We start from the raw sequence: 13,170 nt of genomic DNA, 5'->3' as shown, positions 1-13,170 counted from the left end.
TCACTTACAGTTGACTGTGGAATGTCAAGCAGGAATGATGTTTCACAAACCATCGTTTCTGAAGGTGCCATCCATCACAGTACCATGCTTGAAGTCACTGAGCTCTTCAGAACGACCCATTTAGCATCACAGATGTTTGCAAATGGAGACTGCATGGCTATGTGCTTGATTTTATACACCTGTGACAATGGATCTGATTGAAACACCTGAACTCAATAATTAACAGGTGTGGCCAAATACTTTTGTCCATATGGTGTATTTTTCCTCTGTGCATACAATCATTCAAAACACAATCAGAGATTTGGGAAAGGCTGTTCAAGATATAATGTTTTAAGTAAAAGACTAAAATGTAAAGGCTTTTTATTGACTGGACTCAAATGTTTTGGAGATTTCATCGATGGAAACAAGGGCTAGGCAATTAATTAAAAAATTAGATTAAATTGCAATATAGCCTGCTGTAATTTTCAAATCAAAAAGATGCAGTATTTCTGACCTGAAATTTGTGTCAAAATACTAGTTTTGAACTTTTTTTTGCAGGGTAGATGTTATGCAAGCCATATCATGCAATCGTTGAAGTGCCATTTTTTAGAATAGTCAACAAAAAATCCTACCTTCTTTTTTCTTAATAAATATGAGGATGACTAAAAACCCTTCAACGCAACAATTCTTATCCAATTGGCAATACAAGTCAAAATCATCAGAATGCGATATTTTTAAAGAATTGTTCAGCCCTTGTTTACAAATAAAAGAAAGTTAAGGAATAAACGTGTCAAATCGCAATATTTGGGGAAAAAAAAATCGCAATTAGATTATTTTCCAAAATCGTTCAGCTCTAACTAGGGCTGTGCATAATACTTAATGTCGGTCGACTGATCCGTCTTTTTTTTTTTTTTTTTTTTCCTGTACTCAAATTTCCTATCAAGAGGGCCAACGTGCTGTTAAGCTTCTTCCATATCAAATTAGTTGGTCACTACCGAATCAACGGCCTATTTGCGCATGCGCAGTGGCACACTCGACAGTATCCCTACTTGGACAAACTGCCCGAAATGCTTTGCTAGAGACGTTTCAGGGATTTTGAGTCATTTTGTGCTGTAGATGGGTTAATAGCGTTCAAATTTTTAATCAGATTAATCATGATGATGAATAATCCTCATTAACGTGTTAATTTTGACAGCCCTAATATAAATCCATAGGTATGTATATGTGGGTGTGTATATGTTTATTTATAGAAAAAAAATGTAATGATAAGTTAATATGGAGTATAACAGAACAGAATTACGCTATTACTAAATATCTATTAAAATTATATGTATAGCATGTAAATAAAAAATTATATGGTGTATTATGAAATATATATCGTCCTGTATCATCTAGAGTTTTAACTCTTTTTGTGCAATTGGAAGATGAAGATTTATCTCATTTGTTGTCATGAAATGAAATGCTTTCAGGATTTTTGAAATAAAGTGGAAAAATAAATCAATATAGATTAAATGTACTGAGATCTTTTATATTTCATGTACATGGTACATGAGCTTGTATGTCTTAATGTAATGACGAGGTGCTTGTGGAGGAAGACTGATCCTCATGTCCAGCTTTAAGGACTGATGGTCTGTGTTGTGAGGAGGGCATAACGTGACGAGCCAGTGTTCTTTTATCGTACTACGGAAGACGTCATTCTTAACAACACTACGATGGCACAGGTCCTTACAAAAAAATGCATTTTACATGCGTAAAAATCAGCGGTAGCTTCAGCAGGCTTCTGTCATGTTAGCTGTTAGCCGCTAAGCTATCGCTATGATGTCTCGCGCTCGAGTTCGTCATGTCTTCCAGTATTTCACTCTGGCTCAACATATCTTACAAATGACTTGACTCCTGTAGAAGTCTGAGCCATCTTTAATCTTTTAGAAGCTAAAATAAGTCCACATATCCGCTACGATGCAGCAGAAGCTGCACTGCAGTGGTAAACATGAGCTCGCTCAGACCAGAAGTCTTGCGTGATCTCGTTGTCTAAGCAGAGGAGAAGAGGGAACCAAAGCTGCAACCTCCAGTCCTGAAAAATGAAGCCAATGCGAAGTGCTAAAAATTGCAATACCGCGGGTGTCCACTTGAGGCAGGCTGCAGGAACACCGGAAGTCCCGTCTGGACACCTGTTAAACAGCTGGTTTTTACACTAGAAATAAACTGGTTTACAGCCTGGCATCTCATTAGCTAACGTCTTATTGTTCTCTCACTGTACGGGGGGTGAATTTTTTTTATATCACGATCATTTGGATTATATTTAGGATCAACCTCACTTCACGCTGATTGGCGCGTCTCATTTGATTGACAGATGGCTCGCCAGGCAGAGGCTACGTTTCTGTCAACCAGAATGCTAGATAGCTAGCTGAGAGGAAGTCACGCTCAGTGGGCGGGCCATTAGGTAGATCCAAAGTTCGGTTGAGACCGCGATTTCAAAATGGAAGCTTCAGCAGATTGGCTTCAAGAGCTGTTTCAGTCTGCCTATTGTAAGCAGAAGGCTGATGTCACAAGGGGTTTGTCCAATTCTTTATACAGTCTATGGAGGGAACAGTCAACTGCCTGCCGCCAGCTAGCGCTCAGGGGGTGAAATTGCACCACAAACTACCGCACCAACAAAGTAAATAATTAATTAATAAAATATCGATTCTGCATTTTAAAATATCGATACAGTATTGGGCTGCGAAATATCTCGATATATCAGTGTATCGATATTTTTTAACACCCCCTAGCCCTAACTAAAACTAGACTGAAACAATAAAGGTTAAAAAAGGTTTAAAATGTGACTAAAACTAATGAACATTTTAATCTGAAGTCTAAAACTACATTTGCAATAGCCATGCAGCCATGTAGTGGCACATAAAAGCTGAATCCTAACATCTAATGATAACACTGCTGTAGTGTTGGTCCCTCATGTTACTCAAGATTACTGCTCAGTGATCGTGACGAGTCAGCTGTGGGTTCAGCAAGGCACCGTGTTACCTCCCCCTTCCTCCCCCTTACTTGACACACCGCTGAACCACACACGCTCTTGTTCACATATTCTTCCTCCCACTTACACGTTCGCTTTCTACGTAGCTCCAGAGAAAAAGAAATGTCCTTTTTGATATATTTTGGAGAAAACCCCTACTCCATTCTGGTCTTTGAACTTCTCAGAGAGCATGCTTTGAACAGATTCTGCCATTTCAGAACCAGTATTCATGTTTGATTTGACTTCTAGAGTGCAACTTTGCTTATAGGCAGGGCTTTGTGTCTTGTTAGATTATATTATCTGAGGTTATTAGGTGTTCGAGGGAGCAGTTACTCTTGCATTTCTTGCCTCGGTTTGATGTATGACTCAAACGTTTGTGTGCTCAGTAGTGCAATGTGCTGTAGGTGGAGCCCCACTCAGGAGAACCTTGTTTTTTTCTATTTTAGGGGAGGAGTATTGGCCAAATGAAAACAGTTTGTAGAAGTTGATATTTTGATTTGCATGTTGGATGGTTTAGTCTGGCTTCCAGCATGTTTTCCTCTGCCTTCTGCTCTCTCTTCAGTTCAGCTTGACATTTTTCAGCAGGTTTTACCCTCACACACGCAGCAGGAAGCAGGAAAACAAGGTGTGTTTGCTTAATATGTTTATGGTGGCCAGCTGGAGAGACACGACTGGAGAGGAAAGAGAGGAAAGGAAGAAGGTGAGGGCTGTTACTGCCAGTTGAGGAAACACAGAGAGTGTGTGGGTACCAGAGTTTTATCTTTCCAGGCAGCTCTCTTTTTCAGCCTGTTTCTGTGGTGGTTGTGGGCTTTTCTTACACAAACCTGTCTTTTTCTTACTCAAGGTTTGTGGTTCTTTTCTCTATTAGTGTGCCAATGTCTTGATGCCTCCCACTACATTGATGTGGTGGCACTGAGTTCATTTTTCAGCCCGTTTCTGTTCTCTTGTTCTTTTCCTGTTGCTCCGTCTTCAGGGTGATCACGCTCTACCCCTCCCCCTGGCTCTTATTCGCCCTACTCATCTGCTCTCTCTGTTGCACTCCTGTTTCCTCATTACGCTCTCTCCCTCTCACTCCTCTGTTTGTGTGTGTATTGTGTGGGTGTGCACTAATGGGCGGGAGTTTCCACGCTTGCCTCCGATTGGCTGGCAGAGGTCTACGAGGATTGGCTGTACGCTGTGTATAGTGCGAGGGAAACGAAAGGAGGAGGGGGGCAACTCCAGCAGGCTGGGGTCAGGGGAGAGCGGAGATAGAGTGCGTGGGTGTTTTGTTTTGAGATGGCAGGGTTTGAAAGCAAGAGAGAAGCGAGTCGGCTTTTCTGTCAGTGGCATACTGAGCTTGTAGGCCCTGACTTCAGTGCCGTTTCTCCTCTTGCCAAGGTAGCTGCCATATTCCCCTTCCTCCATTCCCGTTCTGCTGTGTGCAGCCGTGCTTCCCTCGTCTCCTCTCCTGCAGCTTTCGCTGCCCCAGCACCCAAATGTAGCCCACCCCTTGCTCTCTGAGCGTGAGCCTCTTTCAGGGTGGAGGCGCTGCCAGGGCTTCTGCTGCTGCTACCGCCAGCAGGAAACTGTCCAAAAGAATACTAACGCAGGCGCCGTGGAGTAGCTTTCTTTGGTGATGGTGAGTCGCTTTCCCTCTGACTTTTACTAAATCCAAAGCAGGTTGGTGCTCATTTTTGTATTTGCATAGTTCTTGTGTCATTTTGTAAGTGCGTCTATACTTAGTTGCTCTTTAAGTCAGTGGTACTTTCATAGAATGTAAGAGCAAAGAAAATGCATGTTTGCTCTTGCCATGAGGGTCTCTTATGTCTGCATATCAAAAGAACCAGCAACTCAACCTAACATTACATGCCCCACCTCCAAATAGCTGCTAATAATGTGTAGGTAACCATACATCTTGGATGTGTAGAACCATACAGTCTCAAGCACATTTGGTGGGTAAAAAAGTGAACTTGTTGTTGCTTGTTAATCCATTGCAAGTTACTACAAGACACATCAGCAACTTTCCTGAGGGTGTTAAGTTTTCACATGTGTAATATTGTGGCTTTCTGCCCTTCCTGTCACTGCTGAGTGCTAAGACATGGCGAGGCAAAGTTTATTTGTCAACTAGTTCTGGTGTAACTTCCTTGAGTTATTAAGTAGGCAGTGGAGGGAAAGTTTTCTTTGCTTTTCATCCAGATATTCAAGAGAAATTAGTCCCCAAAGTTTACACTGAATCAGGTTAAAAAGCTTTAAAATACTCTCTAACAACTCATTTGGAACGATTTAGAGGGGGACCTGAGTTTTGGAGCAGATTTGCACTGGAGAATTTTTACAGTAGTTTCAAAGGTTGAGAAAGTTGTTCTCTTTGTCCTTCAGATTGCATCTTGTTTTTTACTGAAATGGTTTCAGAAACTGTGTTTACATTTTTATTCTTTTGTTGTGTTTTATACAAACAGGATGTAAGTCTCACTCTCTTGCAGTATATAAAAGTTGTACTTGTTTGTAGTGTTTATGTTTTTGCTGTAGTAGTGTTTATGCTGCTATCTTTGCTAGATATCTTCTTGTTATGAGAGATAAAGATTTGTCTCACCGAGGCCTTCCCTGGGTTAAATTTTATGTCCCTTTGCTCATTTTTCTGCCACAACAGTGCTTCTTTGACTTTCTTTTTGGGAGTCTTGAACTTATGACTAGAATAGAAGAAGAATAGGGCTGCTTCATAATGTGACAAAGGAACCCTTTCCATCATGATTATGACCGTAAGGAAAGATCAGATTCTCCTTGAAATAGGGCTCAATGATATTGGAAGCCACCTGTGTTGCTACATATTTTCTTTCACCAAACTGTATATTGCTAACCATGCTAACAGATGGATAGGCCAGATTCCAAGTCTGTCATCAGGCACATCCAACTTGAAAAGCTCCAATTTGAAACGATTATGCCAGGTCCGAGAACAGATCAGCCAATCAGCATCATTTAAGTGGAACAGGGCATAAGCTGCAGGTGGGATTTAGTTGCACTACAAGCCAGTAGCAATTGCTGTTGCCGGTGTAGCGATTAGCTTGGATGTAGCTATAGCATAGCTACAGTTTTATCAGAACTGGGCCACATTTCTTTATTAAAAGAAGAGCAAAGAACAGCACTGAAATCTTATCTTAGAGGAAAAGAGGTCTTTGCTCCTCTCCTGACCTGTTTTGGCATGAGTTTGCAATAGTTGCAAGCTGGGTATTCTATTGCTGCTGCTAGTAAAGGTTTTAGCTTGGATGTAGCTTTTGTGACAGTTTTTAATCAGTGTTATCCTTCAACAAACTTCACTGTTCATAAACTATGACATTGCCTGTCTGTCAAACTCGGATTAGTGCTGGAGCTGCATACACCTACTACTCAGTTTTGTCATGTTGCTCTGATAAGGATGATAAATGTGACAGAATTTTCTACATTCCTGCCCTTCCCAAATGTTTTATATGGGAGGTTTTCCAGATGAATGTGAAACATTCATGCTTAGATATATATGAAATAGTTTATCTGGCATATAAGGCTAATATCTTACACTTATGTAATTAAAAAGAAAATCAAACCACATAGATGAAGTGCCTTTTTATGTAGATTTATTAAGCTTTAGAACAGACAACTCTATATTTTTACTTTGTTGGTTGGTATCACACACTAGGTCAACTCTCTGACACAAACACACCCAGAGGGGGAAGAAAACTGGAGAGAAAGAAAAGGTGTTGTGACATATTTTAGGGATGCACAGCCTGATATAGATATAAGCAGATATTATATTAAAAAGGTAAATATCAGTATCTGCAGATATCAAAATTTCTGCCGATATTTCCATCCAATATTTTGGCTGTGAATTTCAGCATATATGGGCTGTAAATTGTAGCCATAGATACTAATAAATTAGTAGAGTTTTAGGCTGGACCAACAGACCCATGTCAGTTGAGCTTTTTTTCTTTATTTATCCTCATTCTTTAAACTTTAAAGTGTGATATAAGGACTAAATTGTGTTTCTTTGTGCATCCCCAAACCTTAAAATACATTCAAACGACTGAAGCTTTGGGTCTGAAAAACATTTAAATATTGATATCAGTATTAGTATTGTCTAAAATGAATCTGTAAATATCGACATACTAGTAAAAATTCAATATCCTGCATCGCTAACATGTTTCTTCATAATCTTTATAAATAAACTTATTAGTTGTGTTCTTCCAATATCATCAGCCATTTCCAAGGATATTCAGAGTTATGTTTAGTTTATATCATCTGCTCCAGCAGCACATTCATTGATAAAACAGGAGCTCACCATGTTCAGAAGTTGTGACCATCTCAGTGTAGTGCTCACTTAATGCTTTAAAGTAAACAGGTGACACATCTGTTCTCTTAACAGACCAAATATAACGAGAGGAGGTGCTGCTGATAGCGGGAAACACTCACTTAAGATTGGCCTTCAGCGTCTGCCTGGAGTGTCATGCCGGTGTATCTGTGATGGCAGCAGTTTCACCTGTAGCCTGAATGTTATTCCATGTAGGTACATCAGTGATAACAGACAGCCCTAACCTGAACCAAATCATTCCTCCAGTCATGTCTCTTCTCTGCGATGCATCTTGATCTCTGTGTGATGTGTTGGCCACATCTGTGCCGAAGCTGTCACTTCAGAAATCGAAGCAGTGGACCAGTTTTCTCGTTTAAAAAAAAAATGGAAAAAAAAAAAAAGATGCTTGAAATCATTGCAGTTAAAGTCTTACAAATCTGCTTTAGCTGTTGTGCTACAGCATAATCTGTGTAAAGCCATGGCTCTGCTTTCCCTAAACAGATTTACTGTGGTTGGATGGGTCTCTGATGAAGAACAACTCTCCTCCATTAGAGATGTTTTTCTAAGTGAGCCTAGTCCACCCCCCTATCATACTTGCCATTCTCCTATTGGAGGCTTTTGGTAATCTGTGCATTGAGAGGTTAAAACCTCTCCAAGCCCGATTGCGTCATATGATAATAATAAATCTTCTTGATTCACAGAAGCACCAGAGCCATACGTTTGCCTTTCTAGGTTCACTTGATCTGATTTGGGATCATTTCACCAGATAAATTAGATCCTTTAATATTATTCTTTAGATTAAGACCTAAACTAGCCATGATGGGTTGATATTTCCAAAAGTTAGAGGTCCATTTGGGCTGAAATGAATCTTGATTCAAGATTGTTAAAGGAAAGCCTGAAATTAAACTCAGATGCATGGGATAGGATGGGTTCTGTTTTGGATTTAAGGTGCTTATATTTGACAATTTCTAAGTGAGCAGGCTATAAGTCGATCCTCAGGAATGTAATTTGTTATGATGGGTTTATTTTGCCTCGCTTTCCTGCTTTGTTCCTCTCCAGTGGCTTTGAAAATGTCATCTGACAATCTGGAGCCGTCTGTGAGGAGGAGCACGCAGCACGCTCCCTCAGTGCCTTCAGCAGCTGATAGAGCCATCTCATTTGTTCTGTTCAGTCCCGATATGGTCATCTTTGTTTAGTCTCGCACACACTCTCTGAGGCCATGAGCTCTACTCTGTGCCATGTGCTTCATGACTGTACACAACCTAGGCCACCATCTGCAGCATTGTCACTAGCTTCAGAGAGCAAAGCCTCGCCTGGTTCTACCTGCTGAGAGGACATGTGCTCAACGAAAAAAAATTAAATAAAGAAAAGGTGGACTCTACCATCAAAAGCACCTCATCTTTCTTTCTGCAAAGGAGAGGGGCTGTGTTTGTTGGCAGCCGGTCAGCTGGTCTGTGGCATTGCTTGGACAGAGCTGAGCACTAATGAGGCTTCCTATCATGTGTGCCTAGAGAGAACCCCTACCCTCCATCCCTCCTTTCCACCTCCTACATGGGCAGCCAGTTCGAAAGATCTCTTCCTGCCGCCTTTCCATCCCCTCATTAGGGCTTTATCTTTAATGCCATGCTTTTAGTTTCTCTGCCTTATTCTTTTACTTTTTTTGTCACTTTTTTTTTTCCGTAACACTGTTAATTGTTTCCATATGCCTTTAAAACTTACAGCAGCAACAGAGAAGAGTCGTTAGATATAAACTTTTCGATATTCACAAATCAGTGTTGGCTTTTTGTCCATTAGATATGAGCCAGTTTAATGTAGGCAGCTCTTTTCTTTGGTCCCTTATCATAGTTAGGGATGAGGTATCAAAACACATCTGATTAGGACTGGGTTAAAAAATCGATTCTCTGATTTGAATCAGTTCTTAAAGAAAGAAGAAAAAAAAAAAAAAAAAAAAAATATATATATATATATATATATATATATATTTATGATGTTGATTCATTTAATCCAGAGATCAATGTTGTAATTTATGCCTTTTTCTTCTCCTGGTGGCGACCAGTCTCCGACTTCTTTCGCTCATGAAGCTTAACCTGCACTCGACTCTAAAAGCCTTTAGACTCTGATTCAAGGTTTGAATCTTAAACCCAGTCATTTTTTTGGGATATCTAGGCGTGTCATCAATACGAGCTGGATATCTCTTTCTCAAACGTAAATCTCCGGTACTGCAGCGCAGGCAGACGAACTTGGCAGGTGACTCGGTGGAGAGGCTTCAGCCGCTGCTGCTACTGACCGGGCTGACTCAGACACGCACAGGTAGTCACCTGGAGCGCTGCATTCAAGAGAGCTACTGCCTCAAACCCTGAGTGTTTTGTAAAAGCCCGTTAGATGCTCCACACAGTATGCTTTATTCAACTACCTGTATTCCTCCTTTTCCACAGAATTACGTGCAGCCCCTGCTGTAAGCGAGGGGAATGATGGAGCACTCAGAAAAAAAAGAGGAACTCTAGTTATTCAGAAAGAGATGAGTAATAAACTCGCATCTCATGACGTTTTTCATAATATAACAGTCACAACAATATAATGTTATGTACACTGTACATAATAGATAACATGATGCACATTTTTATTTGTCAGTGATGTGAGCTCTGTCATTTAATTGACAAGCATGAACATCCTATAGCCCAGTGGTTCTCAACGTTGGGGTCCGGACCCCATTTGGGGTCGCGAGACTCTAGCTACTTTCACACTGCCTCTCTTTTCCGTGTCTGTTACACCTTTGTTCCGCAATGTCGTTCTGTATGAAAGCGACCGTTCCGCAATGGGGGGTTGATCTCGCCCCACCTCTGATCCGGATCGAGAGGTAGTATCAGAGCCGTAACAGACTTCTGAAAGGAAGTCTGAAAGGACGTCACGGCATTCCGCAACGGCGAGTGTGCGCTGTTGTCTCCATAAACGGGAGATTTAAAAACCAGCACAGTTTAATCAAGTGGCATTTCATCAGAGAAACAACAGCGGGATAAAACAAAGAATAATATGGATTAACTGGAGAGACTGCAAGATTAGAGAGCTGATCACTCTGTACAGGAGAGGAGAGAGCAGACACATCTCTGCTCACAGCAGCATCTGAAAAGTTGCATGATGTGTTCAAGTGAGCTGGGTACTCTGAAGTTTCAGTCCACCGACGGAAATAGTGCACTGACACTGCTTAAAGTCGGACCTTCAACTCAGAAACATGGAGGAAAAAAAGTCTATTGGATCTAATCAATCAAAATGAATGTTCATGTTATTTTCCCTATATTTCATTTAGAAAACACAAAGTTTTGAACCGAGAAATCCAGGGTTTTGAGTTTCATTGAAAGCAGCAGCTCGGACAGCGGCTGCCATCTGATTACGGGACGCCGGGGTGTGTGTGTAATCTCATGTGTGCACGGCTCTGTTACACCTTTGAGTGAACTGCTTGTTGTGGAACAGAGATGGGCATTCCTTTTTGCCTTTATTGCGAAATCTCTGTGTTAAAACGGATACTGAGATGGGGTCTCCAGACTAAGAACTAAGAACATTTTTTAAATTACACTGTTGCCACTTACACCAATTTTGCCTAATTTTAACCCATTTTCATCACTTTTTCCCACCAATTTTGTCAATTTTGACACACATTGATGCAACTTAAAACCCATGTTTTTGCCCATTTTAAACCTTTCCCACCACTAGTTTTCTGCCTGTTTTTGCCACTTCTAAACCAGAGACTTGCTTGGCCTGCTGCCACTGCGACCCAGCCCTGGATAAGCGGGAGAAAATGGATGGATGGATGGATGGATGGATTAATGGGAGGAAAATTGCTGCTGATGTTTAAAGCAGATATTTCAGCTGTTCATACTGGCAGTTTTTGAAACATGGATGTCCTTAAAGAGGATAAGGATAAGTTGATTTTTGCTGATGCAGCTTCTTATATTTCAGTCTGTTGTAAAAAGTTTTCAAAGTACTACAAAAATAATCTAAACACCTATATTATTGTAATTTTAGCATTGAGAGCATAGTTGGGTTAATCACAGAAGTGGCAGAATATTGAAATGAACGGAGATTTGATTTGAAGAGCTGTTTAGATTAAAAAGCACTGATATTTAGTATAAGGAGATTAGTTTAAACATTTCTGAATATTCTTGCATTGCTTTGTTTTTGAGACATTCAGTTGTACAAAAGACAGATGTCCCACTCATGTATTTTATTACCAAAATTAAAAATAGTGTAAAATCTCACCTCGTCTCACTCCAGTAAATCTTGTCTCGTCTCATACCCTCTCATCTCATCAGCAAAGTGTCTTGTCCCACCCCGATATCAGTAAAATGTACAAATGTACCATCAGGTATAAATGCACAAACTCACGGAGGCCTGCCGTGAGCCCTGAACATTTTGAATACAACCCCAAATGTTAAACAACTACCCAGGACATCTTCTTCCTTACCCCTCTCTCAGCTCCACTTGACTCAGCCTCTCTTTCTGTGTTCATTTTGGTGACCTAAAGTAAGACTAAAGTAAGAGGTTTTGAAGGGTGCATACAACACGCTAGTATGATTTGGCACCAGATTCTGGCAAATAGAACAAATATTTTCACCTAAAGTTTTCACTACAATATAGGGACTTTTTATGGACTAAACGAAAGGGTTTTTTTGGTTCTCGTTGACTAAAAATAGAAACTAGAAATGACTAAAATGTGACTAAAACCTAGCCTTGCAAAACAGCCCGTTTTCATGTTTTTCTGTGGTGAATCCATCTTGCAAAGCTCCCATCTGAACCATTTAGGCCTGGTTAGAAAGTGACAGGACCAATCAGCTATGAGGGGCAGTACTTTCAGGCACAGTGGAGTCGTGACGTAAGCAAGCAGCAACAAGAGGCCGGTGCAGTTATGGCGAAAGACACTAGCGGGGATGCTGCTTTCAAAGGCCCTGCCCTTTCCCCAGACACTGTCTATGAGTGGTTTAGCAGATGTATATGTGAGACAAATCCATCTAGCATGCCAGGTTAATGAAAACCAAAAGACATTTTGATTTTAGGACTAATACTAAATCTAAAATTTGCTGTCAAAATGAACAGTGCTCTCTTTGCACTGGAGACACATGGTGTTTTTGTACAATCAAAAAAAGGTTTACATACCATTTATTTATCAGAAATGTACGTCTGCTAAAAGACATTGTTGTATCACAACATAATGGTACGGGCTAAAATGAGTTGGAAAATATCGTCATTTTGGCAATAATCCAATGTCTTGCATCCTTAAAAACTTGTCCACCTTGTGTCTTTCAAAGCTTTTATCCTCTTTGCCATATCTTGAATAATATATTGTGACTGAACCCTACCATGAAAGGTATTTTCTTTATTTTTGTTTACTGTTTATAGCAGTCTTACCCTATGATTCTGCTTCTTTTTTTCCTCTTCACCCCCTCCAGGGCATCTGGCGTATTCCAGTGGATGAGATTGATCGCCCCGGGAGTTTTGCATCTCATATGAACCGATCCATTGTCCTCTTGCTGGAGGTGCTGTCTCAGCTCAAGGATCACGATACTCTGCTGAAAGTCTCTTTCATGCTGCAGAGAACCCCTGACCAGGGAAAGTAAGAATCAGCTTTGTTTGATGCCTCTATTCCTCTGATCTATTATGTATTTGCTGCTCAGAATTTTCTCTTGCTTCTCTCTCCTCCATAAAGGAAGTATTTAAGGGATGTTGATCGCCAGGTTTTGGCCAAGAGAGCATTTTTCCTAACTGTAAAAGTCCTGGAGGACAACCTTAACAGTCTCTCAGGGGTAAGGAAAGCACAAATCACTACACATGCACCAGGCACTGAGGGCTGCAGTATGTTTCAGATGTCTGCCATGCACCCACTTCATGTTTTGACAGC

General features: G+C 40.6%; 1 protein-coding gene across 5 annotated transcripts in view; it reads left to right on the top strand.

The window, feature by feature from the left end:
* The window catches only part of cabin1 (calcineurin binding protein 1), a 102,508-nt gene that overhangs the window by 52,549 nt on the left and 36,789 nt on the right, over positions 1–13,170 (top strand). For all 5 annotated transcript variants that reach the window (XM_041786987.1, XM_041786990.1, XM_041786989.1 and 2 more), the window contains 2 exons: positions 12,722–12,885; positions 12,979–13,075. In XM_041786987.1, the coding sequence (XP_041642921.1) occupies positions 12,722–12,885; positions 12,979–13,075 (261 nt within the window). The remainder of the gene's footprint in view (positions 1–12,721; positions 12,886–12,978; positions 13,076–13,170) is intronic.

This window comes from Cheilinus undulatus, linkage group 5 (assembly GCF_018320785.1).
Source record: "Cheilinus undulatus linkage group 5, ASM1832078v1, whole genome shotgun sequence".
Lineage (NCBI taxonomy): Eukaryota > Metazoa > Chordata > Actinopteri > Labriformes > Labridae > Cheilinus > Cheilinus undulatus.
The sequence above is the reverse complement of the archived record's forward strand: the minus strand, read 5'-3'. Positions and strand labels throughout refer to the sequence as shown.